Source organism: Lytechinus pictus, chromosome 1 (genome assembly GCF_037042905.1).
Source record: "Lytechinus pictus isolate F3 Inbred chromosome 1, Lp3.0, whole genome shotgun sequence".
NCBI classification, from domain to species: domain Eukaryota; kingdom Metazoa; phylum Echinodermata; class Echinoidea; order Temnopleuroida; family Toxopneustidae; genus Lytechinus; species Lytechinus pictus.
Genome location: NC_087245.1, coordinates 6,736,101 through 6,762,529, shown reverse-complemented (window position 1 = coordinate 6,762,529; position 26,429 = coordinate 6,736,101). Strand labels below are relative to the sequence as shown.

Below are 26,429 nucleotides of genomic sequence, written 5' to 3'. Positions count from 1 at the left end.
TAATCGTTTATCTCATTGATTTCTGTTTTTCAATATTTTCAGATGATCAATTGCGAAGTTTATCACATTATATTAGTATAAAAATTGTTGTTTTAAAGGCCTTTCTGTAAATCGATTGTCGTCATCTTCAGGCATGAAAAAAAAAGTCACAGGATTTTATCATTCTGTAAGAGTGATGGTGGTGGTTGGTTCTTTTTATCTTACCTGATTACTAACAGGGACTGCGGAAGCGGGGCAACCCCCCCCCCCCCAGTCACTTTTTTTCCAAAACCGTGTACAAAAACGTAAAAATTACCATATGATTGTGATTTTTGCATGGTCAGCTCCCCCCCCCCCCCCCACTTTGAAAACCGTTCCGCGGCCCCTGACTAAGAGAGCATTACCTCTTTTTCTAAGCAAGCAAATAGAGGACCGAAAGCTTATGAAGGTCCTTTTCAATGGCGGCGGCCGGACAAAATAGGTAATAAATATTGATGTTTGTAGTAGCTGGGATATACCTGTTATGATAAACTAGTTTAAAATTCAATCGATATAATTGAATTTGCATCTATTATTTATGGAATAATTGATATCAATTCACTAACATAATTTCGCTGTGTCACATCAAGGAATTTTCTGACTAAGTTTACATTCGCTATGAGAAGTAAGTTTTCAATCTTGAATATTTGAACATGCTACTACAAAATACACTTTATACGATCTAAATACAAAACAGCTATAGATGTCCATAATGACACTCCTCTAGGCATGCTAGGAATATGGACAATAGGCCTACTTTGGAAGTAAACTTTGCATTATAACTCCATATGGAGTGAACTGCGATTTTTTTTTCTTTTTTAGACACTTTCACTAAAAAGAGCTAAAAACCACTCTTTAAAGATTCAAATCTCACGAAACGGCCTGGTCTCTCGTTTCACCCTGAGAGGGGCGTAATTAAAGGGACCAGCTCGTTTTTATTCGAATGAGTTACAATAATCGGATTGGAAGTCATCCGAGTGCAACGGATATATCTATCTCTAGTCAATGACTATGTTCTCGTAAAATTCGCCATGAAAATATCAGATATGTTTAATGTACAAGCAAAATTGATATTGAACTAAAAAACATGAATATATGACCGAATTGAAGAAAAATAGAGAAGAGACTGAGAAAAGAGAGTGACAAAATTATTGAAAACATAAATAAAATACCATATGAAATGTAATATAACACAGTTTCTACAAGTTTATTAGAACAAAGAACTGTATGCATATGTACACAGTCATGTTATGTTATACACAACAAGAAATACGAGCTGAAAATTATTTGAATACTATATGAATTATTGCATTGTTACAAACATTTCATTTCATAAAGTAGGCCATTCATTTGTTGTAAAATTACGTGAATAATTCCCCCCCCCCATGTCTGCCAAAATTTCTGAACCCCCTTTCGCGGGCTTTTCCTGCCTTGGAGACCCCCCTAAATCCGGAACACTGCTAAATGTACCCCCCCCCCTATCTCAGGACAGACAGCCTCCCCCCCCCCCCCCTCATCTCATGTAGCCTGTCATTACAATAGAGGTTCCCTGGTGTCATGGTGGAGGACAAAACAATAGCAAAACCACGAAAACAATGACTTTTCATAGTCTGATGCACAGGTTTTTATTATTTGTGGGAACCCTCTATACCTAAGGAAAGATTTTTAACTTTCTCAGGAGTCCAGAGAGAGAGAGAGAGAGAAAAAAAAACCTTTTTAAAGAAAACTCCGGGTGAAAAGTCAATACACCCCTTTTTTTACAATTCGTGGGCCTAATAAGGCATCCATATAAAATGAACCATATTATAATGTACTATTTATTTATCATTTATTTCTGTATTCTTGAGACAGGGTGGTCTCTTCAGTACATAAAAACTGCTTTTCGAGAGAGCCCTGTACTGCTACTATGCAATGAAAAAGAAAACTGTAGCCATCGGCAAGATATAATTATGTTTCATTTGGATTTTTATAGTAACAAATGCAAGCGAAATTACAGTAGCACAATAGAAATATATTAAATGATAAAATTTGCACAATTGACATTTTCAATAAGTATACAACAAGATAAAAGTGCAAATGAAATATACAGGAGCCGCGGAAGCAAAACCGTGTACAAAAACGTAAAAATGACCATAGGATTGTGATTTTTTGCATGGTCAGCCCCCCCCCCCCCCCACTTTGAAAACCATTCCGCGGCCCCTGATATAAAATAGTAAATTAATGTCGTACAAGCAAATATACTACACTTGCACTAGTAGATCAATTTCTATTTTATCTATTTCAGTAATGTTAACAAAGAAAAACAGACAAGATTGAACATGAATCATTGATTTCAGTTTTACCAGTAATGTAATGTCCATATGGCAATAGGACTTACATTAAATCAAAATGCCTATTCACGCTTGAAAAGCCTTTATAGATTATGAAAATAATCGAATGCCATTTAATATCAAAGAAGACACTTATCACTTGCAATAATAATTGTTTGCATTGATTATTTGGCAATGTTACTCTCGCATCGGGCGATATAGATGCTACGCCTATATACATTCCATCCGGTTTCTAAGTCAAACCATTGACCTACTATAGTAGGTCCATGGTCAAACCACAAGCAAAGTTAACAAGTGAAGTATGACGGAAAAAACGATTCAATCACATTGCTCGCAAATGCATCATTGCGAATTCGATTCCTTTCGACTACCATATTTACATTTCGAAATTAGAAGTCTAAGACAACGTATTTAAATGGTTTTGGGTGTCCTGCTTAGCTAACGTTATTGTGTAATGACTCATTTTATTTAACAGGCCAAATGTTTAAGGTATCATTAATTTGAAAAATTTTCTTAGAGGTCAAGTCCACCCCAGAAAAATGTTGATTTGAATAAATAGAGAAAAATAAAACTAGCAAAATGCTGAAAATTTCATCAAAATCGGATGTAAAATAAGAAGGTTATGATATATTAGATTTTCGCTTATTTTTCACAAAACGGTGATGCACAAGACATGCAAATTAAACAGTCAATGATGTCCCTCACTCACTATTTCGTTTGTTTCTTATTGTTTGAATTATACAATATTTCGTGTTTTTTTTATAGATTTAAAAATAAGGACCAACTTGACAAAACCATGTAATATTAAACAATGCTTATTCCACATGTTCCATTTCAAAATTCAAATTCATTTATTTCACATCTCTTAAAAAACAAGATACAATACGTAGTGAAATTAAAAGTTGTTTTTCTTGACAATGATGAGAAAATTAGAATGTTTTATATTTCGTATAATAAGATGCATTCAAAGAATTAATCCTGCCGGGTACCATTTAATCTCAAATGGGTTGAGTGCAGCACACTATGGGAAATTTTATTGCTGATGGAAAACATACATTGCCTGGTATTCGAGCCCACGTCCCTCTATTTGAAAGACTATTAGACCAATAATTTCAAAAGAAAAGAAGACTACTACAAGGTACTATTAGCTACATTCCTCGACCAAATAAAGATTATATTGTCTACATGTTTATCTCATATTAATCCCAACATTTTTATGCTAATTTCAAATTTGGCCCAAGATGACCGTAAGGAGCCCGTAAACCAATCGTATCTTCCACATCCGAAAGTATACAAACTCTAGCTGTTCGACTATCCTACTATTTTAAAGCGTTCCTACTGACATCGTATAGCCTCTCCTATTTTGTTAGATTTTGTATAAGCGTGAAGTTTGATCACAACATCGCATATATATTGCTAGGATGATATCAGCTACACATTTGTAAATAAACAACTCGTATGAAGATCGCAAGGTAACCTTACGACCTCCGTGTAGCATATGCCTAATAACCGTACGATCTATGAATGATATATTTCAAATATATGTGTACTAGTAGTTGCTGAGGAGAATCCAAACACGATCTCGTTGCAATCCTCGCATAGCCAGTGAATGTCGACATGGTCGAAGTAAGTCCGTGTAATTACGAGTGCGATACTCGCAGACAATAAGAACACATGCGTTTTACGTTGACTGTAGGCTGTAGAGGGTAGGTCGTTAGGCGGTGTGTCTCTATAATTGAATCGTACGGTATAATTCAGGAATCGTGCGATATATGGGCAGATGGTAGATATAGGGTTCGAACAGTGACATGCAATGTCGATATACGTTTATTTTATAAACCCGGTTCTTTATCCAAATACTGTTTGAACAAACAGTCTCCGTAGGGCACCCCAGTGATCAAAACTCTGCCTGAAACGACGTGCTGCCATTTACGAAAAGTCTACGGGTTATGTGCTATAAAGACTCATATTGCCAACGCTAATATGAGATAAAATCATAGTGGATATGATCCCTGTAGGTGCCGTGAAATCGTACGGTAGTTGCACAGTCAGCGCACGTCTCTCTCCAGAGACTGTAAGACATGTAAGATATGTATCTTATTATACCGTAAGGCCATCATGGGCCAAAATGTGACGAGTAATTTCAGCAATGTCCGTTTTAACAGCAGTTTCAGTATCAGAACGACTCTCCAATCTCTTCTCTTGTATAAAAAAACAAAAATAAAAATGACAAAGAAGCGTCTGTGAGGCCACTTCTCTGAATCAATCAGGCCATCTTCTCTAAAAGTCTCTTCTGAAAAATGAATAAGGTCCCTCTGAGTCATCATTAAAGTTCTGTTGTGGGAAACCGTGGTCTCGACCGCCCGGCGTACACATCTCTGGCATCAAGCTTCTCCTCAGTAGGGGTGTAGCACGATCGAGAGAGCAACAATAAACATAACGAGGCTGATTTAAAACACAAGGCAAGGATGAGGAAATATTTGGAGAATGCTTGATTATCGTAGACTAGACAGGCCCCGGACCCACTGCAGTTTGACTCGTCCCATTTAATACATGCCTGATCAATTATCAATCCGAATACGATGGGTGCTGGAACAGTACCTGCGTTGTTAGATGAAAAAGAGAGAAGAAATAAAGAACATACAACAAAGTAATAATAAGTATAAATGAACCTTTCCATGATACACAAATATTAATTTTCACTCCACATAATACAAACACCCTTTGTATCATTAGTTCGATTCGTCTGGTTCATTACAAGGCATTTCAGAGTTAGATTCATGTATAGAGAAGCAGGGTGCATAGAACATTTTCCATTCAGAAAGAGAATTGAGAAAGATTCCTGACAGTTGGATGGTACAACGCTCGCCCAGCAATACACCCAAACGTTAAACATCTATTAGTTTTCAAAACAAGTCACCTGTAAGGTATATCAAAGCCGCGAAGGACGTATCTTCATACTGAAACTTTGTATCTGTATCCCATTCCAAAATTTAATTGTATATACACTAGCGTACCTACGGGGGGGGGGGCAGACTGCCCCCCCCCCGACGAGTCACAACCCATGCAAGGGACATATCCCTGCCCACCTGACGAGTCTTGAAGACCTTTTTTTGCTTGTCACGGTCAAATTTTTTTCTGGTACGAAATCCTTTATTTGTGGTTGTTGAAGACCTTTTTTTTTTTTTTTTTTTTTTTTTTTTGCTTGTCAATTTTTTGGCGGACGAATTTGCCCCCCTGTGGAAAATTATAGGTACGCCACTGATCGTATATGATTATGGCTAATAAAACAAATTATGTAGAAACATGTATACTTGTTCATGATCCTTGTAACTCACCTAAACCACCATAGAACACACTCTGTACACCTAGGGCGAAAGCTCTCTGTGAATAGGAGACAGACCTAGAGTGAATGAAATAAAATGTAATCATGAATACCTGTTATTTAGATATCATTTTAGGTTATGTATGTTTTTTTAATGATAATTATGTTCGAATTGCATACAGAGCAAATGAGCATTAGTTGTTTGTGCCTCCTCTCATATTCTGCAACGGTATTTCAATATGAATTTGAATCTGAGACGCAGTTCCATAAACAAAAATAAATGATTGATTTAGCATTACAGGTGATGGAACCTTGGTTACAATCCCTTTTTTTTAAATGAAATTATACTTCCATAAACAGCTTTTACAGTATTTTGAGAGAGAACTTATCAAATGTTGTTTGAAGGTTTGCATGGTGGTATGTACAATCGCTGATGTGGTTTACGGTACACCATGCGAAGTGTTATGGAAACAGTGGATAGAAGAAGAGAAGAAATGGATAGGCGAGAAAGTGGAGATTTGAGAGTAGAGTATTCTTTCTTGAAAGTAGTCCTGAAAAGGACTGTAAACCAGGAAAGATTGATGAGTTGAGAACAGCTTGAGTAGTAGAGCTAATGAGGAGATGCTGGCTTGAGTCGGCGAGTAGAGATGATGAGTAGTAGAGAGACTCGACGTTTCGGGCAGGTTGACTGTCCGTCTTCACTCCCGAAACGTCGAGTCTCTCTACTACTCATCATCTCTACTCGCCGACTCAAGCCAGCATCTCCTCATTAGCTCTACTACTCAAGCTGTTCTCAACTCATCAATCTTTCCTGGTTTACAGTCCTTTTCAGGACTACTTTCAAGAAAGAATACTCTACTCTCAAATCTCCACTTTCTCGCCTATCCATTTCTTCTCTTCTTCTATCCACTGTTTCCATAACACTTCACATGGTGTACCGTAAACCACATCAGCGATTAGAACTTATCAAGTACACAATGTCTAAGTTACCTCATTGTTGCAATCCAAGCAGGAATAGACGTCATGGTCCCAAAGAATGCAAAAAACCATAGTAACGCGAGGAAAAGCCATTGTAAATTACATGAGGTTTGGCAGCGCCCTGGTTTAACACCTCCGTATAGATCTCTTCTATCCGTTGTGACGTCATCATAGGTAGATATGAACGTATCATTATTAAGCACTATGCATCGACAATCGGTGTATATCTGGCGTAATGAAAACAAATTTAATTTAATATACTGCAGAAAATATAATATGATAATGCACCATCAATTTCTGACGAGATAGCGACCTTCAGATCTTTGACACAATGTTTAGAAGTTACCGCTTTACAATTCTGAACATGATTTCGAAGAGTATCTTCAAGTTTTAGTGTATAATATTATGATAATTTCTTCAGTGTATATGGCGTTAAATGCTGTGTCAGTACATTAGCTGATGACGCATGAAGCATCACTCACCTTTGTACCGTCATCATCTACGTATTCATCTTCGGTGCATCCAGCATGGCAAGGAGAGAAGTACATGACACTGTCTTCCCCGCATACAGGTTCAAAGTATTCAGGACATGTACAACGAGAGTTACATGGTGAGATTAGTGATATCTCATCACTAGATATCGGTATCGATCTAGGAGAAGCAAGAATGAAACATGTAATATAAAACTGCAATGAATTTAATTCGAAATGTTGATCAAATAGTAATGGGCCGCCAACAGCATATAAGAAACCGTGCTTGCTGATTACATCAAACTTCTTCTCTATCCGTAGGTCAGTCTTTAGACTAAAATAGCCATCTATGAATCGCAGCTTTAAATTATAATTGTCGACGTGAAACGTCGGGAAATTAAGTTTAGTGTGCTAAAATTCAGATTGCCTTTAACCAAAAAAGGACATAAGTAAATAAGAGCAAAACTTGATACGTGTTTGAGTGTTCTATCATGCCAATAAAATGCGATTTATAACATGATGATGTTATATATTATTCACTGCTTGGATTATAGTACGTCTACATACAGTGGAAAATTGAAAAATAATGGAAGTATCATTGCAGCAACCGGGCGTCATTGGGTTAATATAGAATATTTGATGACTTTACTTACGTTTGATATTCCACTGTGATCCCTGCCAATGGTGGATTAGGACAATGCATGAGAAATGATAGGCCCATTAATAGAGAGCAGAATATTGAGCAGATACTAAGTTTCAGAAGGCCTTCAAACTTTAAATCAAATTTCTTGATTAAAGCGCCGCTGACGATTGATCCAAGAAAGTGTTGCGTCATTACCATGACACCTGTAAATAAGATATTCAAAATGATACATCATATGTTTCGTTTTGTAATTAAATCTTTGCATATTGTATAACTTTATTTTCATTTTAGGTAATTGTATAGCTTGATGATGTTGACGAAGATGAAAGCGACGACGATGATGATGATATTCATGGGAGTGGTGATAATGATAGAGGATACTGATGTGGTAACGATGATGAAGAGAAGGGGGAGGAGGCGGAAAATAATGATGATTATTATAATTATGATAATGATGATGATGATTACTTTTATTATCATAATGATGAAAAAGATGATGATGATGATGACGATGATTGTTCTTTAAAACACACTTGTTTTGCTTTGTAGTGCATCAATCCACATATAAATTTTAACGTAAATTGTTTGGAAAAAAAATTTCCAGTTCTTAGTTATCTGAATCATCGTACATATTAATAATATTTAACAAGCTTTTAGCACTTTTAACTTTGCGTGCCTAAACATATTTACATATAATACACTTAAGGGTCAAAACGTTCAGGTCTGTGCACATGACGACCTGATCTAGTGATATATGTGTTCTGGGATTGTCTGCCATTTTTTCTGACATGTGTGTCTTGAGTTTGTTTGTCACTGAACTTTTGTGAATTGAGTGTATCACTACTTGCATCAGTACTGTCATGATCAGGCTGTGGAATGACCTGTTCTGTTTCATGTTTTTCTCCGGTTTCCCGGATATGCCTACGGGTGCGGCGTAGAGTTTGACCACTAGGTGTTCGTACTTCATAAGATTTAGGTTCAGGTCTCTTGTTAAGGATTGTTCCTTTTTCCCATTTTCCGCTCTCCTGATTCTGCACTCGAACCTGTTGTCCCTGATGTAGTGGTGGAAGGGAACGTGTGTTCCTGTCATAGTAGGTCTTCTGCTGATCTTGTCTTGCTTGGAGGCGTTCTTTGATAGCGTCTCTGTTAGGATCGTGGTTTCTGATCCTAGTTGGAAGATCTGATTGTATCTTCCTGCCTAACAGTATTTCTGCTGGTGATGGTAGGTGATGGTCAATGGGAGTGGCTCGCAAGTATTGTAAGGCTTTGTTGATGTCCTGCTTGGCTTGCTTTGCTTTCATCATTGTCGTCTTGATGGTCTTGACCTGTCGTTCAATGTAACCGTTGGACTGGGGGTATCTTGGACTTGAGGTTATGTGAGTGAACCTCCATTCTTCAGCGAAGGTCTTGAACTGTGCGCTACTGTATTGTGGGCCATTGTCACTCAATAACTTTTCAGGTGTGCCTTGTTCTGAAAATATTTCTTTGATCAAACTGATGATATTGGCACTTGTTGTATGCTGGAGTTTCTTCACGATCGGAAACTTGGAGTAGACGTCCGCAACCAACAGATACTCCTTCCCATCCAGGTGAAATAGATCGGTTGCGATGACTTGCCAAGGTCTTGTCGGGATGTCATGAGGATGCAGTGGTTCTGGTGTTTGTGACTTTCCATATTCCTGGCATATTGGACATGACTTCACTCTTTCTTCAATGTGTGAATTTATGCCATGCCAGTAGATGGAATTTTTGGCTAGTAGCTGGCTTTTTATCACTCCTTGATGTGCATCGTGTAGTTTGTCTAGAAACTCTTGTGTTATGGCTTTTGGAATGAACACTCTTGACCCCTTGAGCAACACACCATCTTCAATGGACAATTCATCTCGGTATGCCCAGTACTTTCTCAGTGGTTGTGCTACATCACGTCGATCTCCAGGCCAACCTTGAAGGATGACATCTCTCAATGCGCATAACTCATCATCTTGGGCAGTTGCATTTCGAACTTGCTGAATTTTCTCTTCAGAAAACATGACATGATTGATGCGCACTGGTGTTTCTATAGTCGGACCTGGTAGGGGATTGAGTCTGGACATTGCGTCTGATAACAACATCTCACGTCCAGGCTTGTATTTGATGACTACATCGTAACCTTGAAGGCGTAGAAGCATCCTCTGTAACCTTGGGGGAGCTGCTCCGAGGTTCTTTAGATGAATCATCTCAAGTGGCTTGTGGTCAGAAAGAATCTTGAATGGCTTGCCATACACGAATGTATGGAATTTCTCGCAAGCGAATATCACAGCGAGCATTTCCCTCTCGATGTTGGCGTACCTTCTCTCTGTGTCAGTCAGTGACTTTGATGCAAAGGCTATAGGTCTGCCTTTCTGTGTCAAGGCAGCCCCGAGTCCTCTAGATGAAGCGTCAACTTCGATCACCACATCTTCCTCAGGATTGAAGTACGCTAGGGTAACTTCATCACTGATCAGCTTCTTGATGGACTCGAATGCCTGTTGATGCGATGCTGTCCATGCAAAGATTGCATCCTTCTTCATCAACTCTCTAAGTGGAGCTGTTTGTGTTGCAAGGTTGGGGATAAATGGAGACATGTAGGTCACTATTCCGAGGAACTCTTGTAACTGCTTCGTACTTGCTGGTGCCTTGATGGCATCAATGGCTGCAGTCTTCCGAGGGTCTGGGTGAACACCATCCTTGTCAAAAATCAATCCAAAGAATCGGATCTGGTCCTTCTTGATTCTACACTTCTCTATGTTGAATACTAGACCATGTTCCCTTGCTACTTGCATGAGATGGTGTAGATTCTGGTCGTGCTCTTCTGAGTTTGCTCCAATGACGGCGACGTCATCAGCTAGGCCTATTACCCCCGGACATTTCTCTAGTATCTGGTCCATCTTCTGTTGGAATATATCCTGGGATACAGACAATCCAAACGGAAGTCTTTTGAATTTGTACCTGCCGAATGGACTGTTAAAGGTAGTAAGGGTACTTGATTCATCATCCAGCTTTATTGACCAGTATCCGTGCTTGGCATCGAGCGTTGAAAATACCTGAGCTCCTGCAAACTTGTGTTTTATCTCCTCTAGGTTAGGAATTGTGGTATGCGCTCGCTTGATTGCCTTGTTGAGGTCTTTGGGATCCAGACATACACGCCAACGTCCATTTGGTTTCTGGGCATAAACCAAACTAGATACCCAATCTGTTGGATCGAAAACAGGCTCTATCACATCTAGTTTTTCCATCTCGTCCAATTCTTGTTTTATCTCATCTTTGATATGTATTGGACATCTCCTTGCAGGGTGTATGACAGGCTGTACATCTTTATCAATGACTATGTGATATTCTCCACTGAACTGTCCTATGCCTTCAAATCGATCAGGGTAGAGTTTTCTCAACTGCTCCTTGTCTGTGATAGTGCAGTCTGAGGACTCCTTCACCTCACAGTTCATTTTCACAAGACCCAAATTCAGCGATAATGGCAATCCTCCTAGGGCTGGTCCATCAGCATTCACCACATAGAATCTCGCGTCAATCTTCTTGTTGCCTCGCATGCATGTGATTGTGTGGATTCCGAGCAATGGTATAACCTTCTGGCCATATCCTGTAACAATTGTCCTTGACTTCTTGAGCATCCCAGGTAGTGGTCGGCCATCTTTGCCCACTCGGTCTGTGTACATTAGCTTATACAGACGTAAAGGTAGGAGGTTTCCTTGGGCTCCTGTATCCACTTTAACCTTTAGGACTGCTGGTTTCTTTGGTTTAAGCATGATATCGATGTCTGCAAAAGCTTCATCCTTCTCAATGTAATCGATAGTAATTGTCTCAAATCTGCATACTTCAATCTCGTCCTCTGGATAATCATCCTCTTGCATTTCATGGACTTGCTTTGATGAATGGCGACCTTGGTATTTCTTTGGTCCCATCTCATACTTCTCACCCTGTTGCTTCTTCTGATATGATTTTCCCGAGGTGGTTTTCTTTCCTTGGGAAGATTTCCTGCAACACTTCTGCCAGTGGTTCTGTCCTCCACATCCGCGACATTGGGTACCATATGCTGGGCACTGCTTACTCGGATGAGATCTACCACAGTTTTGGCATTTCTTCTGCCACTTACTTTCGGTGTGTGTTTTCTTTCGAACTGCGTCCATGTTCATCTTGGGGTTCCCAACAGCCTTCATCATGCTCATGTGGCTTTCTGTTGCTTCATGTGTCCTGGCCGTGTCAAGTGCTGCATCCAGCTTGAGTGTCTCGTCTTTTCCTAAGAGTCTCTCTTGAACCTTGACATGCTTGGTACCAATGATGAGTTGTTCGATGAGACGTTCTTCCATTTCAGCATCTGTAAACTTGCACTTCCTTGCTTGAAGTTTACACCTGGCCACAAAATCATCAACTGTCTCATGTTGATCTTGTCTGAACTTCTGGAGGTTGAATCTACTCACACGGAAGTTTGATTTAGGCTCAAAATGCTTGGAGAAAGCTTCAAAAATCTCATCAGGCGTTTTGAATTCCTTAGCCCAGGACTTATATACTTGTATCCCTTCTTGTCCTAGCCACAGGAGAGTATAATTGCATTTCTCTTCATCTGATTTCTTTGACAATGGACCTTTGAAAATTACTTCACAATATTGTCTAAAATTCTGAAAAGATGACGGAGGATCTTGGGACTTCCAGTCCATACAAGGTGGTATAATACCGGTCATTTCCCCCATTTTGAAATTATTAACTCGTCACTATTTGTGTGTGATAAATTTGCTTAATTTTCTCTTTTGTGCAGATGAAGATTTGTGTACAGATCTGTTTGGTAAAACCTTGTGCTACACCTTAGATCTAAATCTAGAATCCATACATCAAATATAGTCTACATACAAAATAGAGAAACATGTAATAATTCATCATTCATACATAAATAATTTCAGGGAATTGCCTTAAGTCTAACACATCAAGGAATATCAATTTCAATAGAAAGAGTAAGAACATCAAATTCAATAGAAAGTGTCCTCAATGCTCAATATACATTCATAGTCTCAGTTCCTCATTTGAAATAGATAGGCTCTGATTTTGACATGTCCTTTCACATACTCACTGACGCGGTCACTTAGTCTTAGTTTGTCATCTGTGAAATTTATCTTCTGGCAGATCCAGTCTAAGTCAACCACCCAATTTGTCTCTCATTGTCTCAACTGGAATCTAAGATTCATAATCATTGAACATTCTGATACTCAGTTAGGCAGCCCGTGGAAACTCATGGAAAGTCTCTCTTATGATGGAACTGCAGGCCCTCTGTTACATCTCAATTTCACCGGGATCCAGTTCAGCAAGTCTTGGTCTACTTGTCGTTCCCAATAAAGAGCTAGATGTAGACGTTATCACAAAAGGGTCCCGTCCGGTCGTATTGTGACGTCGACGATCCTCATCAACATAATTTATGTCGCGATGCTTGACCAATCAATATCAGTCCGCGTCGATGTCATGGCAACCTGCGCTTGAAAAGTTCATGGGTGTGTGTACCATAACGTATCACCCCAAGCGCCGTAGTGGATTCCTTCGGCACACAACGGGAAGACTTCGGCACGGTGTCTCACTGGGCTTTCGCTCAAACGACCAGGCCGGTTCAGTCAATTCCGTCAATCACACGGCACAATATAAAACGTTTCTCATCTGATCTTTAGGGTAGATATATCGAATCAAATCGATCCAGTCATTTCTATGATAAAAGTTCTGCACCGCTGCCACCATGTTGTGATTTGTATTCCCATACAAATAAGGACTCGAAGGCAATTTGTTAAGGTTCCATAATACAAGTTGACTAATCCTTTATTTATTACTTCGGACAGTGCCGCGCCTTACCCCGCATGCAAAGGGGTGTACATACGCGCAGTACAAATAGATACAACTCATCTCATTACAATGATGATGATGATGACAAAGATGATGATATCATATTTACCTAAATATCTGGCAACATCTCTGGCGTTCATATTGAATTGCGACTCGACGAACTTTGGTGTAAATATAAAGATACCCGTCCCAATAAAGTAATCGGTGGCTGCTTCCAGTGCGAGAAAGAGGAAAGGGGCATTGCTAAGGATTTTGACAAGGGCTCTTGGAGCGTCTCGTATTGAATTACCAAGTCCTGATCGAACCACAAACTCACTACCTTTGTTCCCCTGTCGACGTCTCTCACGCTGTTTCTTCTTCATTCCTAATTTGTGTATAAAAGATTATAACATTGAGAGGTTAAAATAATATGAGGAAATGATGACACTCATGGTAGTTTATAAAAGTAATCAGTGAGAGAAAATATTTGGTACAACAAGTTTCATTCTTTAGTTTTGATAAACATTATGTCTATTTCAATCAACGTAATATTAATAGATGCTTCCATTCTGAGTAACGCAATTCATCAACATCTTTTTTAAGGGAAGAGATAAAGCATCATGATACATATTAAATGAAAAAAGTACATAATCAACTCAAATATCAAATTTTATTTTTCATTCTTTAATAAGCATAATGATTGAACTTACCTGGTAAGGCTTTTGGGAAGGCCATGATTATGAATGCCGATAGAGCAACAAGGCCAGCACTGATGAGAAATCCAAGCCACCAAGCACCTACCCAGAGTGGGTTATCAGGAGTCATGGTTACACTGTGTTCAATAATCATATTCATGATTAATAGTAAAAAATATTATAACAAAGAATCACTTTCATCGTCTGCTTTCTTTACTTTGATAAAATGTTCGACGAAACGTAATAGTAAATTGACGACTGACGGTTAAACGTGTATGTGAGCGTGTTTCTATTAATTGTTTATAATTTTATTCATCAAAATGATATAGCCCATTTAATGACATTGATCTCCCTCGAGCCTCCTAAACTTGGTGAAGAACAAGTAACAAATTAACCCTCATACCTAAAAGGAACTGAGGTATTGTTTTAGATTACATTTTAATATGCACTTTGTTGTGTCAGAAAATGTGAATGTATGACAGTTTAACCCTTACGTCATTGCTCAGGAATGTTTGGGGGAGGATAATTTGATGGAACAAAACATCCGATACAGTTGTGGGTTTAAATCAAACCTAATCAAATCGAGTCGATTTATAAATATTAGATTAAAATATCTCCTTCGAAATGAATACCTTGATATATCAGCGTAGAAGTTGGTATGAAGTGAGAGTGTTATACTTCCGATGAAATACCCAGCTGCTGGTCCAAAACTCATTATTCCGTTGAAAATGCCTAGGGATAAAATATCATAAATTAATTAATCCATTGAGTCACAAGTGTAGCGAATTGATTAAACAAATTAATTGCATGTGATGTAGTAACAATTGTACTTTTCACCAACATTATCTCAAACAAAGCAACGAAAATAGGAGTATGTAAATCATAGAACTGTACTTGCAAAGTTAGGAGAGCGCCTCTATGAGCAATTTTGCTTGATTATATCTCAATGAAAAGGCTATTTTAGCCATCGTGTAAAAGAGATTTTTAGTGGTATCTGCAGGGATTTCTCTTTTTAAACAATTTTAAAACTATTTCAGTCACATTCATTTATTAGCTTGTTTTTGTGCATCTCGATTAATTAGGTCAAATGTGACCTTATATCAATTAATTTCATTTCCTAGTGGCGTAAAATAAACTTTCAAGCATGGATTGGACAAACCTTTAAGTGTTTGAGGTACCTTCATGAAAACATATAATATCACCGAGAGAATGCCTTTTATCTGATAATACGGCCAGAATCATTATTCACAATTTCACAAAGAACAAACAAGGGAATATTATATATTGACGGTGACTATAATTTTGTAAGCTTTTTATGATTTTAAAGTCATGGTTATTACCCAGACCATGCATGGAGACTTTAGAGGGCTTTGCGATTCATTACCATCTCCACAGTAACTCCAACAATAATCACAACCATAATTTCACAGTATCTCACCCATGTATAAGCCAAATGTTTTAGATGATAGGTTGTCATCCATGTAAGTTAAGCCGAGGGTAAAGACAGGGGCAGCAGCAAGGCTGTTACAGATCTGAGCTAAGATGAAGAACCATAAGAATCTCGAAGGGTCTTCACCGCTATCACCTCCGATTTCTGAGATCGGCAATTTAAAACAAGTTGAAGAAGATTAGGTGTTTATATAAAATAAAACGTATTGTTTAAGTAATAATGACAATAAGCATGATAAGGATAATATCAATATTGATGATGATTAAAAAAAAAATCCAAAAAGAAAATGGCACTGGGTTGATTCGATTTTGAAAGGTTTGAATTGGGGATTTTTGTTAATTCTTTTGAGAAAAAAAGTAGAAGAAATGTTTAAACTTCAGATTACAAAAACTTTTTGTATAGTAAAAACATTAATAAGAGATTGTGTATCAAATAGTGATGAAAACAATTGGTAATCAGTGAAGGATGGACAGATTAGAGAAGACGCTTTGTAATTGTTGGATATGCAGCGATAGGATTTCAAGAAAAGAGGCGATCGACGATTTCCAAAGAGTGAAAAGACCAAAGAGGGAAGAATGAAAGAAATAACAAAGAAATAAGAGGGATCTGGGTCATAGGCTACATTATCCTTGTTATCCATTTGAGACATTTTATATAGTCATGCTCCCCCCCCCCTCCCACCACCATCAAAATATCGTGATGTCGCACTGTAAAGTTCAAATAAATGATGAAAATGTGAAATTAAACTATATAGATGAAAAAGTTTGTATAAGGAACAAGTTCCTGAATTGGTTGTTATTACGTTAAGCACCCATCACACTTATTCGGAATCAGCAGGAATCAAGCAGAAGCTGGAAAGAAAAAAATATTCAAAAAATCTAGAAATTTGTTGGAGGAACTTATGAATTCACCAAACTGGAGATGAAATTCAGTAAATTGACCAGATGTATCATCATACACTAGTCAAAATGAACCACAATGGAGTCAGATTGATAATTCGTGCTCATTCTTTGACATTCTAGGGGTATTCTAAATATCCTGACTGCATTCTGAGTACATTTGAAATATTTTTGTCATTTCTTTTGGCCGTCCCGAAGGTTTTGGTCATGTTCAAAACATTCGAGGGATATTTTCGAACGGTGTTCGAAGTAGATTTAAATGACCAACTGGTGGTCAAACAATAGTCCTTTCATTCAGGCCAATTCTGCTTGATTCGGAATAAGTGTGATGGGGGCTTTACCCTGAGGCACACGACCGATTTACAGTCGCAGGCCTATATGCTCCCAAACTTCACCCAACACACAACGAAGGTTGAGAAGCATCGTCAACTGTTCGTTTTTAGTACAGCAGAATTAATCCCCCAAGAAAACAAACAAACAAAGTAAACAAACAAAAGCAAAACCAAATACCAATTTAAAAAAAAGTTATGTTTTGTGAACTGCTGAATTCTCAAACAATGTCGAACAATTATTGATGATGCTTCCAAAATTTCCCCCAAAAGGTGAATTTTCGAAGCATATATACTTTTATGATATGGGCACGCTTCGCAAAGCATTCGTATGTTGTTTGCAAGTATTTCAGCTGCGTCTATAAATTTTAGCGCATACGTCGGAAGAACTACAGAAAATGCCATTAAATCACAATCGACGATGTCAGAGGCAATGAGAACCTACACAGAAAATAATCAAGACAGTTAAATAAATATTAAAACTCATGACACAAGAATAATTCTAAAATTACCTGTTGTATTCCTGCTATCGCATATGTCCAGTTTTCCATTGGTCACACCCATGCTGAGATTGACCATTGGACAAACCCCTGGATTGATGGATCCATCACCGGTATGGTCCTCTGGGTTATAAAAATCACTTAAGAAATGAGGTAAGGTGAAGATGATAGAACCCAATGCAAGAAACAAAGATCCTACACCAACCCAGCGAGGTTTGTGACGCTGTTCGCCAATATACCTAGAGAGTATTACAAAAAATAAGTATAAAAGCATGAAACGTTATCTCGGTGGATTCAGGCAGATCCATTCTTGGTGGGTTTTTTTTTTCAAATAAATCAAATTCGTGGTCAAATTCTACATTTATATTTCCGTTCCGTTCCGTTGAAATCATGGAATCGAAGATATTTTCAGTTTGTTATTAAGTAAAATACACATAAAAAGTCTGCTCTTTAGAGACGTACTTTCAGAATAATCATTTAGTAATTATATAGTTTTTATGCAAAATACCGCTTAATTCAAGAAATAGTATGATTACAATAGCCTTATCATATAGAAACGACTTTGTGCGATGTGATTATATTTTGGTGTTCGTCGGCCATTGATGATAAGACACGATTATATGAAACAATTTCAGCATCTCCTTCTCTTATTCTTCTTTAACTTCTTTCCCTTGAGCCATTAGCGTACCCAAGGGGGGGGGGGCAGGGGGCAGACTGCCCCCCTGACGAGTCACAACACATGCAAGGGACGTACCCTTGCCCCCCCCCCCCCTGACGAGTCAAAACTGATCCCGGAAGAGCCACAAATGTCCCCCTCTTTAGAACTTGAATATCTTTTTTTTTTTTTTTTTGCTTGTCAAATTTTTGGGCTTACGAATTTGCCCCCCCCCCCCTTTGGAAAATCCTGGGTACGCCACTGCCTTGAGCTCATTCTTCTACTTCTAGTTTTCTACCTTGTCGGTATGACCTACGTGATAAAGATGGTAAATGTCATGCTGGCGAACTGGTATGCACTGAGGATGATTCCACTTTGAAAACTGGTCAGCTGAAAGCGTTTCTCAATGGTTGTTACAGCAATAGATACCATCCCATATGACGTCATCACTTGGATTATACCAATCAGGGAGTAGACGAGCAGGTAGGCTTTCACATTCATGCATACCTAGAAGAAAAAGAATAAGGGAGATAGAAAGAGGGAAAGGGGGAAAGGGAGGGGTGAAACGAGAGAGGCAGTGTAGCATCAATCAGAAGCTGAGACGATTTCTCCATCAAGTGGTTTGGCTACCCATCAGCGTCCAGAAAAGACGTCGAGAAGGCTACTGTTGTAGGCGCCATGTCGAGGGTATATAGCCTTTTTTCTCACCCGTCATGCCATTAGGGTGGGTGTGGTTACGATGTTTACGCCATTCAAAGATGCAATTTGAACGTTTGGTCGTTGGAAAAAGGAGTTCCTTTTGAGATGCGTATTATGATTGTGTTTTAGATGAGGACATTTATTCTGGAAGGGATTTTTTTTCGCGCTACTTAGAATGACTTTATTCAGGATTGCAAATGTGGTTAAAGATTACGCCTTTTAGGGTAGGCCTATTATATCTGATATTGTTTGACACAGGTGAATAGAAGACTGTAGAGGAAGACCCAGCCCTCCCCTTCCAGCAAAGACAAATATTAAACCTTTGCCATGAACAAGCTGACGATGTCATGTCCACATCCATTGTTTTGTTGTTTCATTAATATTAAGTCATAAAACTTTCATTTTGTTCATATGTGTTTTATATAAAATATATTTTCTAGTAACAAAATAAGTTACACCAATGATAATCTTACAGATTAAATCAGCTAGTGTTCAATCCTATTCTTATATCATTCTATTTTTCGATTTCGAGTAGTATAAACTTATAAAAACAACAATCTTTTTAAAGTTGCGTACAATGCATGTCCATGAACATGCTCGAAAAATTAAGATAGAACAAACATTCTTATACACAATCATGTGATCTCTGATATGTGTTTGTAATTATAATTTCGCCTTCTTTTCCATCCCGTGAGAATCAGAACTTTCACTTTTTTGTGCAATATCTAGTATTCATCAATAAGGAGGGGGAGGGGAAGTCACTTCAAACTCATCAGGTGATTCCAGAGTGATATCACGAATCATGCTCTAATTCTCGCTTTTAATAAGAACATTTATTTATTATAAAATCTTACACTCATGCAACTCGGAGTAAACCTTCCCCAGCCACATTTAGGAGGATTCTTTTCGTCATCGTCATCGTCGTCAAAGTCCTCATCATCGTCCATACCGTATGCATCTCTTGACATTGAGGCCATTGGAAAACTTCCATCGTATGAAAGGAGATTGTCTTGGTGCGTAGGCTCGTAAGGCGGTGGGCTTTCTACAATCCTTGTCGGTAAGTCGGTTGAACAACCATTCGATGGCCGAATCCTACTCGTCATATCGCCATCAATACCGTGATCATCTTCCTGATCGTCAAGTCCCACTTCAAGCTCGTTGCTTTCTTCGTTGACGTCGTCGGGAGGTTGTAAGGTATGGTACACGGGATCGGGTGAAGACATTGTGATGAACCTTCTGAATCCACACCAATTAAACTCCTATTGGATGTTCCTACCTGATGATACTATCTATACCGTTGCAAGGGCTGAGTCGTGCCGGTAGAGGTTCGACAGTGAAGAGCACGTTTATGAGCTTTGGAGAGAAAAGAAGAAACCGATACAATACATCATCCGTGTGATTCGGTGACCGCTCCAGGGTCAAGTGCAAACAAATTTGTCCGTTTTTACCAACTATGATCTACATCTTGTTTCAGTCAAATGATTAGCGCTACTTTTCTGGTAGAAAAGAAAATAGCCAAGTGTCACGAATGTCACGGTCTATATATTCGTCGAAACTTATATAGTTGATTAAGCTTACTGTATATCGGAATAATCACATCAAATAGAGGCATTATTCCCGATTATATTCGTTCTACAGGAAGCGATTCAGTTGGCTTAAGCTACTGTGTATTATTTTTCTTTCTCTTTCGTCAAGTATAGGTGTTTTATTCTTTAGAAATTATGAGGCTGTTTCAACAGAAACATTGCACTTTGACCAGTTTGTAGACTGTTTTGTCTATTACCTTGAATTAAAGTACAAAGGTTGTTAAAAGTAATCGGTATATTTCTGAATTGATAAAGGTATAGAGCCCCCTAAACAGTTCTTATTAGGTCCTGTCAAAGCTCACACGCAAATGATTCCCCTAAATCTAATACGGCCTAAAAGCATTCCAACTTACATCAACGTTTGTCGAGTGCCGCACATCTGTCCATGACAATTAATTCAGATCAATTTAACAGCATATTTGCCACAAAAATCACTGAATGGTTTCAAAAAATCGTTGAAAGTTGAAATACAGTCATGAAAGTCGAAGATACTTTCTGATGTTACGCTCAGCATGTTCGATTTTACAGGACCATATAGCTGTAGTGTTCACCCTATTATTAATATAGTTTGCACAGACCGTGAGTGAAAATACTAAATAATGCGTGTTTACTTTCCAGCACTCGGGCTTTCAAAAAATTATTTCTTCTTCACGCTCTCGCTACTGCAAAGTCAATAGAAGTAAACTTTGATCTAGTTTACCAGCTAGGAATATACCTGAAGATTTAAGACTGCATGGGGGAGGGGTTGATTGGTAATAATTTAACAGTGGTGCATGGATTCAGGCGGGAATGCAAGGTGTGCGCCCCGGTGTGCGCAATCTCTCTATAATTTGAGAAACACCATTAAACATACACAGAACTAAGAAGATTTTGATTTATGCCCCTAAACCTTTGCATTATGCACCCCTTTACAACGAAATCTTGGGCTCAACGCCAAGTCTAGAAGTCTTTAAACAAGTGAAGACAGAAAGAATAAATGAATTATGATTCAATTGAAAAACAAACTGTTTGGGCACTGACCTGAGATATTCATACACGATGTGGAAATGTCGTCCGTTATTATAAACAAATGCTCCAAAATTGATTAGGGCCGATAGAGAGGGTTTATGTTGTTTGCATGAGCGTCAATTCACCGGAACAGGGGGACACTCCACCTGAAAAATTGAAGAATAGAAAACGTAATACAAAATTTTCATTTTTTATATTCTCAGAATGCACTCGAATTTGTTACAGAAAATAGTAGTAATAACATCCAAATATTTAAAACTATACATATTTTTTGACGAAAATCCATCATTGAGTCAGTGTTGTTGCATATTGCACCCGAGGCAAACAGTCATGTTACGCCCTTCCCATGCCCAAACGTCTACGATAAAAATCAGCTGAAATGTGCTTAAATATAATTATACAGTATATAGAACTTTGGCGATTGATTGCTGGATCCAATGGAGAAGATTTGACATTGTATATCAATGTTAAAAAGGAGAAATACATTATCTCAGTTTTTAAATTACTTTAAAGGAAAATGTTGAGACCCGATTCGACAGAAATAGAATTCTTTCAACCAATGTTGGAAACTATAAAAAGTTGCAGTATACCCGAGGCTCACGGTCACATGGCCCTAGGAAGCAGAGGGTGCTCCAGTGTGTTGATTTCCATAGGCAGCACCTTCTGGAGTTATGGTAGATGTGATAAAATGGCTTAATATAACGAAAAGGACCTACATTTTGTAGTGAAACCCTTCTTTTTTTTTTTTTTTTTGGCATCTCAATTTCTCTGGACCAAAAATAACATTTTATTATCGTGAAACCTTTTTCAATATTTTTTTTACTGGTGATGTACCGAAATATAGATGTAAATGCAAGAGAACTGACAGAACTGAGTGTGTTCTAATTTGCTCACTGGTAGAAATATAATGGCTGTGGACATCAAGGAAGGATATCAGAGAAGAGATTATTCGGGCAGATGATTATTAAATAGAATGTTTAATTTCGACATTTCATGCCTTCATTTTGCTGAACATATTGTGTTCCACATTGGTTAAGCCTGAATGAAAAAGGGTGGAAATAAAATGAAAAACCTTCAGAGAAAATAGACTATAGGCCCATTGTCAACTTGGGTATTTGACTTCGGTTTTACGCATCCAAAGTCGCTTACCGGTTAGGGACCGGGATACCCCCAAATGTATTGAAATCATTGTAATTATCAGATTTAAAGAAAAATAGAGATCTGTGTAAATTTGAATTTATGTTCAGATGGTCTATATTTCTGAAGGGTTAATTATAACAGGTAGTAATATTATGATCGAAGAAGTCAGTGCGGTCTGTATACATGGTATATAGCCAAATAAAAAAGGTCGTAGGTCGTCATCACTTTAGGAAGCATTTTCCAGTCCCAATTTTCTGGAAAAAAGGGTTATCATGACTTTCGGGGGCTCGGATATTTTTTTCTGAGGTTGCAAAGTAATGGTAAGCGGAGGGGGAGAGGGAGACTCTGTCATCTTACCCCCCCCCCCCTCTGCTGGTAGGCTCGTGGGTGAGATAGGGTTTTGTTTTCGTTCTTAATAAGCGTTTCTAAAGGGATGCATAGTAAATAAAAGACTATCATTTTTTTAGGTTAGATTTTGATGAAGGGTCATGATTTGAATACAATGTTTGCTACAAATTATGGTAAAGAATGAAATAATGATAGGTAGAAGGGAAGTCATTTCGTTAGACTTGTCTGGAAGATCATAGAGAGTCTTGAGTAACCTGTGTCACAATCATAGTAAATGGATCATGTCCTTCCCATCCGATATACATTGAACCACGTGACCTCTGTAAACTATACTGCTGTCAAAAGTCTAAGGAAATCATGATTTTTCTTGGTGAGAAAGAAAAAAAAGGACGTTATTTCTGGAGGTGACATCCTATTGAGCCCGAATAATCAACAGGATGAGAAGAAAATTTCAACTGAAGTCAGCTGTATGTACTTTTTAATTTTTTTTTTAAAGAATATGAACATCAATTTAATTAAATTTGCAAGGTTTGCAAACGCGTCCTGATTGCTTGAAAATATCAACAATTCCTATTGTTGAATGAAAAAATTACAGTATTTATGGTGGATGGATACTGAATGTGAAAAGCATTAAACAGCAATCATTTCAGGAAAATAATAAAAATTATCTGGACCACCAGGGGCCGAGTGAATCTTGGCCCATCCCTTATTCATTTTTATTTATTTATTTATTCATTCATTTATTTTATTTATTATTATTATTTTTTTTTTTTTGGGGGGGGAGCTTCTCATATTTTTTCGGTAAAATGCTGTTCGTGAGTGGTGATATCTTTGTTTAATTATCATTTAAGTGCCCTTGGTAAATCATGGAGTAGTCTTTGCACTAGTTTATGTGGCATTCGTATGGGCTCTGCATCAGAGGGCCATACAAAGCAATTGAAGGTCGGGGTGATTTTTTTTGTAAAGAAAGGTAAAGACCTGGACTATCCTGTATCAACAAGAAAAAACGACAATAATCCTTCCCAAGAGATGATCTTATAAATTCATTAAAAAAATGCCCTAGATGTCCTCCTCATTCGTTCTTGAATTCTAGCTTGCCTGAATTAGGAAAAAAATATCGTCACCTTCATATTTTTTAATTGTGAATTGCCGTGCTCTTTTGTGAGCTCAACATTCCACATCAACCTTTTGATATTATTAAGAATTAATTGATCTTCGTAAATATTATATTTGCTATCGACCTACAATGACTGATTATATCTTTTATGTCATTGGGTCAAGATCGGATAGATCCGATGTGCAAATGTTGACGGTGTTATACTCGCTTTGCGAATACCACCTGAGCATGCACGACAATTAAACACACCAAAATATCAACCTTCACTGTGACCTTGGTCAACTGTTCAGATTTGCAGATCAGGAACTGTAACAAGCTGCCGTTATTAGTGCACATATCGATGATTAATCACTAATCTATAATTTATCATTAATATTATCAACACTCTTTAAAAGCAAGCCATTCTTTTCAAGCATCTTCTATGAGTGAAAACAAAATGTTTATTAAAGGACAAGTCCACCCCATCAAAAAGTTGATTTGAATAAAAAGAGAAAAATCTAACAAACATAACGCTGAAAATTTCATCAAAATCGGATTTAAAATTTAAAAAATGACATTTTAAAGTTTTGCTTAATTTCACATAATGATTACATGCACACCCCGGTCGGTATGCAAATGAGGGAATTGATGACATCACTCATTCACTTTTTTTTTTTGTATTTTATTATAAGAAATATAGAATATTCTAATTTTTTCCTCATTGCATGTGAAACAAAGTTTTATTTCTCACTGAACATGTGGAAATACCATTGTTTAACATTATATGATTCAGTCAAGTTGGTCCTTATTATCAAATCTGTAAAAAAAAAAATATTGTTTAATTCAAACAAGAGGGACATCATCGATTCTCTCATTTGCATGTGACTAAATTGTGCCTATAACTATTTTGTGAAAAATAAGAAACTTTAAAATATCATAACTTTTTTATTTTACATCCGATTTTGATGAAATTTTCAGCATTATGCTTGTCTGATTTTTCTCTTTCGATTCAAATCAACATTTTTTATGAGGTGGACTTGACATTTAATAATCATGTAGGTTTCAACTACGAAAATGTGACGACGCCATTCCTTTACTATTGTGTGTTCCGCATTAAAACTTAACTTTGAAAAAAAAATGCTTTCGTGTTGCTTGAATTCTATATACAAATGAATGATCCAGCTGCTCTACGGCGCTCAATAAATAGCAGTGTATCACAATTGTAGCTGAGGAACCATAAGCAATCAAGGAATAAATCCCTTTTGGGGGGATAACTTTTGGTAACTTACCTCGTGCATTGAGGACAGCACACTCTTCTAGATGGTGTTCTTGATTTGCAGAGGGATTCGAGCTCGTGACCCTCTTGACTGAAATGATAGTAGGAACCACTAAAAGACCACTACGACGACGTTTCCATAAAAACAACGTTATTTTAGATATTGATCCAATAATTGAAATGACTAATTATATAACATGAGGTCCTCTTTTCCAGCTCGCACGACTTATTCGAAAACAGTGTAGCCGCATTAAGCTTCGCAAAACACCGAGTCCTGAAATGATCCTAAATAGATAAAATACAGGTCGATAGGCACGTTGGTAAACACAGATAACTGGTGTGCAGACATGACAAAGGATATAACGAATCATATAAGACTTACCACTACTCTAAAGAAAATTGCATTACTTTTAAGAAGGATTTATTTGAACTAGAATGATGAGACATCGAGGTTCGTTCATGAAGAAAATTATTATATGGAGGGGGGGGGGTAATAAATTTTGAAGAGAGAATGACAGATAAGCGAGGGAGAGAAAGAGGGGAAACGCTAAAAAATGTGTTGGATGGAGGTATGAGGGAGAGGGGTCGGGGGATCATAGAAATATGTATAATTTTTAAAGAGACAAATCTTGAGCACTATAACGCAGCGGATTCAAAGATATCTCCTCTTTGCACGGATGCAAGTAAAACCCTTTTTTGTCATCCAGCACCACCTTGATCTAAGCTTGTTTCTAAATATCACGGATCGTTTCATATCCTGCTTGGTAAAACTTATGAAGCAAAATCCCTTTCTCCATGATTAGCAATAAGTTTAATATCCTCAAATAAAGAGGGAAAACAACAGCAATAACCGGGAAACAAGTCGCACGTATTCCATGCCCCAGGATGGGACAGAAAGGAACAATATCGGAACCTTTTTTTAAAGAGAATACAGTATGTGAAAATCGCGCCCTTCCTTAGAAATAGGAAATAATTTATGTAGATTAATTTCGGGTAAATCCCATCATTATCATGACTAAATGTCTTGTAAGATTTTTGAGACTCGACTCAGTAAACGAATGCAACAAACTAGAACAGGGTGCATGTATTCTGATCACATCACAGTCCATTAAGAAACAAAAAAAGACTCATCAACAATTACAATACAAATACTAA

The 26,429-nt window shown here is 37.7% G+C and overlaps 1 protein-coding gene across 3 annotated transcripts; it reads right to left on the bottom strand.

Moving 5' to 3' along the window:
* Window positions 1–1,206: 1,206 nt before the first annotated feature.
* Window positions 1,207–26,429, bottom strand: LOC129254591 (solute carrier organic anion transporter family member 4A1-like). 3 transcript variants are annotated; one of them, XM_064113963.1, is made up of 15 exons: window positions 26,344–26,429; window positions 25,288–25,548; window positions 21,427–21,560; window positions 19,675–20,173; window positions 18,438–18,628; window positions 17,479–17,705; window positions 15,727–15,882; window positions 14,921–15,020; window positions 14,304–14,425; window positions 13,724–13,978; window positions 7,775–7,967; window positions 7,134–7,302; window positions 6,664–6,878; window positions 5,687–5,751; window positions 1,207–4,949 (listed from the first exon to the last, which is right to left on the bottom strand). In XM_064113963.1, the coding sequence occupies exons 4-15, from the start codon at window positions 20,041–20,043 to the stop codon at window positions 4,675–4,677; spliced, it is 2,337 nt and encodes a 778-aa protein (XP_063970033.1). In that variant the 5' UTR covers window positions 20,044–20,173; window positions 21,427–21,560; window positions 25,288–25,548; window positions 26,344–26,429; the 3' UTR covers window positions 1,207–4,674. The 3 variants fall into 3 exon arrangements, with proteins under 3 accessions (XP_063970033.1, XP_063970094.1, XP_063970134.1); XM_064114024.1 differs by lacking the exon at window positions 26,344–26,429 and adding an exon at window positions 25,912–26,007; XM_064114064.1 differs by lacking the exons at window positions 21,427–21,560; window positions 25,288–25,548; window positions 26,344–26,429 and adding an exon at window positions 20,760–20,966.